The following is a 3,070-nucleotide window of genomic DNA, read 5'->3' as shown; positions in this document are numbered from 1 at the left end:
AGTGAAGAGGAAGCTGGAAGGAGAACTGAAAATGTCGCAGGAATCCATTATGGATCTAGAAAACGACAAGCAGCAAGCGGAAGAGAAATTGAAGAAGTAGCTATTTCATTTTCTACCTCTGTGTTTGAGCCTGAAAGCCAACTTTCCCCCCTCTTAAAAGGCTTGTTATTTTATGTTCTCAAAAAAAAAATCTATTTGCAGGAAGGAGTTTGAAATCAGTCAGTTACAAACCAAAATCGACGATGAACAAGTTCACAGTTTGCAGTTGCAAAAGAAGATTAAAGAACTGCAGGTAAAAGGGTTGAAGCCTTCCCAGTCGTGAAAATCACTTCACAACTGCCCGTTCCGGCTCTTTCCTCCTCAATTTTTTAGCTTCTTTCTTCTTAGGTTTTTCTTCCCCTTGGAGCCAGAGAAAATGTCCTGTGCTTTCTTTCATTTTTTAGATTAATATTTTAATTTTTTTAATCTTTTTTTTTGGAGAGGTTTTTTGCTATAGGGCGCATGCGCTCGCCAGACACAGAGAGACATAGAGACAGAAAGCGAGAAATCACCCCCCAGGGTGGATGGTCACGCCGCAATCCCTTCTCCTCCATTCTCCTCTTGGGATCTTGGGCATGCACACACACGTGCCCGGCGTGAGTTTAAGCCACCCGGTCCGGGACTCGAACCGTTGTCGACTACGTGGGAGTCTAGTGACATAGCCATTACGCTAACTGCTGGTCCCAATATTTTAATTTTCTAAGTAACACTTAAGCATATTTCCTTGAAAAGAATCTAAGTATTACTAGTAAGGTTAAATATTGTGGCTAAGTGCTTTGACCACCACCCCTAAGCCCAGATTCTGAAGGAACTGTTGGTTTCAGTGGGATGTACATCCTTCTGGATCTTTTGCTATGTATTTATGAATGCTTTTAAAACTTGGGACCAGCTGTTAGCATAATGGCTATGTGGCTGAACTCCCATGTACCAGACCTGGTGGTTTAAACTCAAGTTGGGTGCATATGCGTGCCCAAGATCCCAAGAGGAGAATGGAAGAGAAGGGACTGCGGTGTGGCCATCCCCCCTGGGGGGTGATTTCTCGCCTTCTATCTCTCTGTCTCTCTCTGTCTTTCAGGTGAGCACACACACCCTATAGCAAAAATCTCTCCAAAAAATAATTAATTAAATAAACAAATAAATAAATAACTCAAAGAAAATATACAGTGGATCAATGAGTGGCATGGTGTTTAAGGCACTAAACTCCCACATGACTGACCATGGTTCGAGTCCTAGACCTGGTGGCTTGAAACTCACACCAGGCACTTGTATGTGCATGCCCAAAATCCCCGGAGAAGGGATTGTGGTGTGGCCATCCCCCGGTGGGTGTTTCTCACTTTCTCTCTCTGTCTCTCTGGTGAGCACATGTGCCCTATAGCAAAAATCTCTTTCTTAAAAAAGAAAGAAAGAAAATATATAGAAGTAGATACTTTAAAAAATATTTTTGGCATTTCAGCATAAAATTCTTTTTTACATTTTTAGCATAAATATTATCATACTGAGAGTACTGTACACTCTGCTCCTTTGCTTCAGCAACATGTTGTGTGGAGTGATTTGTAGTGGACATGGACCAGCCTAACAGCTTCCTGGACTTCTGGGACATGTCTCCATCATGATTGATTTGACGGTTCCCCAATTAATGGGCACTTAGGTTGCTTCCAACTCTTTTTCACTAACTAACGTTGTGAGTTCTTTACTTTATGCTGCCTACCCCTAATTCCTCACCACCCAGCCCCTGCCAAAGTGGGCTGTTCCTCCCCCACCAACTACGTTCTGATACAGTGACCCTTGCAGGCTCGCACAGAAGAGCTGGAGGAAGAAATCGAAGCAGAACACACACTCAGAGCCAAGATCGAGAAGCAGCGCTCGGATCTGGCCAGGGAACTGGAGGAGATCAGTGAGCGTCTAGAAGAAGCCAGTGGGGCCACTTCCGCTCAGATTGAAATGAACAAGAAGCGGGAGGCTGAGTTCCAGAAGCTGCGCAGGGACTTGGAGGAGGCCACCCTGCAGCACGAAGCCACGGCAGCCACGCTGAGGAAGAAGCACGCAGACAGTGTGGCTGAGCTCGGGGAGCAGATTGACAACCTTCAGAGGGTCAAGCAGAAGCTGGAGAAGGAGAAGAGTGAGCTGAAGATGGAGATCGATGACATGGCCAGCAACATTGAGACAGTCTCCAAATCGAAGGTACCGAGTGACCCTTCTGCTCTCCGTGCATGCAGGGTAGCCACGTCCACCTGCCCCTTGAGCACATGCAATTTAATGCCCCAAACTCACTGCATGTTCCAAACTAAAGCCCTCTTCCCTGCTCTGCCTACTTTCGATTCCTCAAATTCATCCAGATCACCTGTCTTATCCAGGCTGCCGTGACAGAAAGACCATAGAGCAGGTCATTTATAAACAACAGAAATGCATTGCTCACAGTTCATGAGGCTGGAAAATCCCAGATAGGGGGATCGATACAATTGGTGTCTGGTGACAGAGTGTGCTCTGCTTCATAGGTGGTGCCTTCTTGCTGTGTTTCACGTGGCAGAAGGGGTAGGAGAGCTTTCTCAGGCCTCATTTTTAAGTGGACTAATCCAATCCAGGAGGGCTCCACCCACATGAATTCATCACTTCCTCAGATAGCCACCTCCCAATACCACTGCACTGAGGAGTAAGTGCCAATATACGAATTTGAGTGAGGAGGTACATTCCAGCCACAGCATCATTCACCGCAGCATTATTTTGATGGAGGTCTGGCCCCCACTGAAGGGTGTAACTTCCTTCCAAAGTCTTACAGAAAGCTTCCAACTTCTCTGGCATGTTGTAGAATAAATGTGTGGATGGATTGCACCAAAGGACCTTGCCCAAGTTTGTTTTCCTACATGCCACCTTCTTAGCTCATGGTATCAATCCCTGGGAGACATAGCCAATGTGAAGTTATGCGTGTGGTAGGATTGGATCCATGTTTTGTAACATTTGGTACATTTAGAACTTGGGAATTTTAAATAAATAAATACACACACACACACACACACACACACACACACACACA

The 3,070-nt window shown here is 45.5% G+C and overlaps 1 protein-coding gene across 1 annotated transcript in view; it reads left to right on the top strand.

Moving 5' to 3' along the window:
• The window catches only part of MYH13 (myosin heavy chain 13), a 73,837-nt gene that overhangs the window by 45,758 nt on the left and 25,009 nt on the right, over nucleotides 1-3,070 (top strand). Inside the window, exons 24-26 of the mRNA XM_027774920.1 lie at nucleotides 1-96; nucleotides 202-292; nucleotides 1,831-2,220. The exon at nucleotides 1-96 is cut by the window's left edge and continues 83 nt beyond it. Of these exons, the coding sequence (XP_027630721.1) occupies nucleotides 1-96; nucleotides 202-292; nucleotides 1,831-2,220 (577 nt within the window). The remainder of the gene's footprint in view (nucleotides 97-201; nucleotides 293-1,830; nucleotides 2,221-3,070) is intronic.

The sequence above is a fragment of the Tupaia chinensis genome, unplaced genomic scaffold, assembly GCF_000334495.1.
Source record: "Tupaia chinensis unplaced genomic scaffold, TupChi_1.0 Scaffold000493_1, whole genome shotgun sequence".
Lineage (NCBI taxonomy): Eukaryota > Metazoa > Chordata > Mammalia > Scandentia > Tupaiidae > Tupaia > Tupaia belangeri.
The sequence above is the reverse complement of the archived record's forward strand: the minus strand, read 5'-3'. Positions and strand labels throughout refer to the sequence as shown.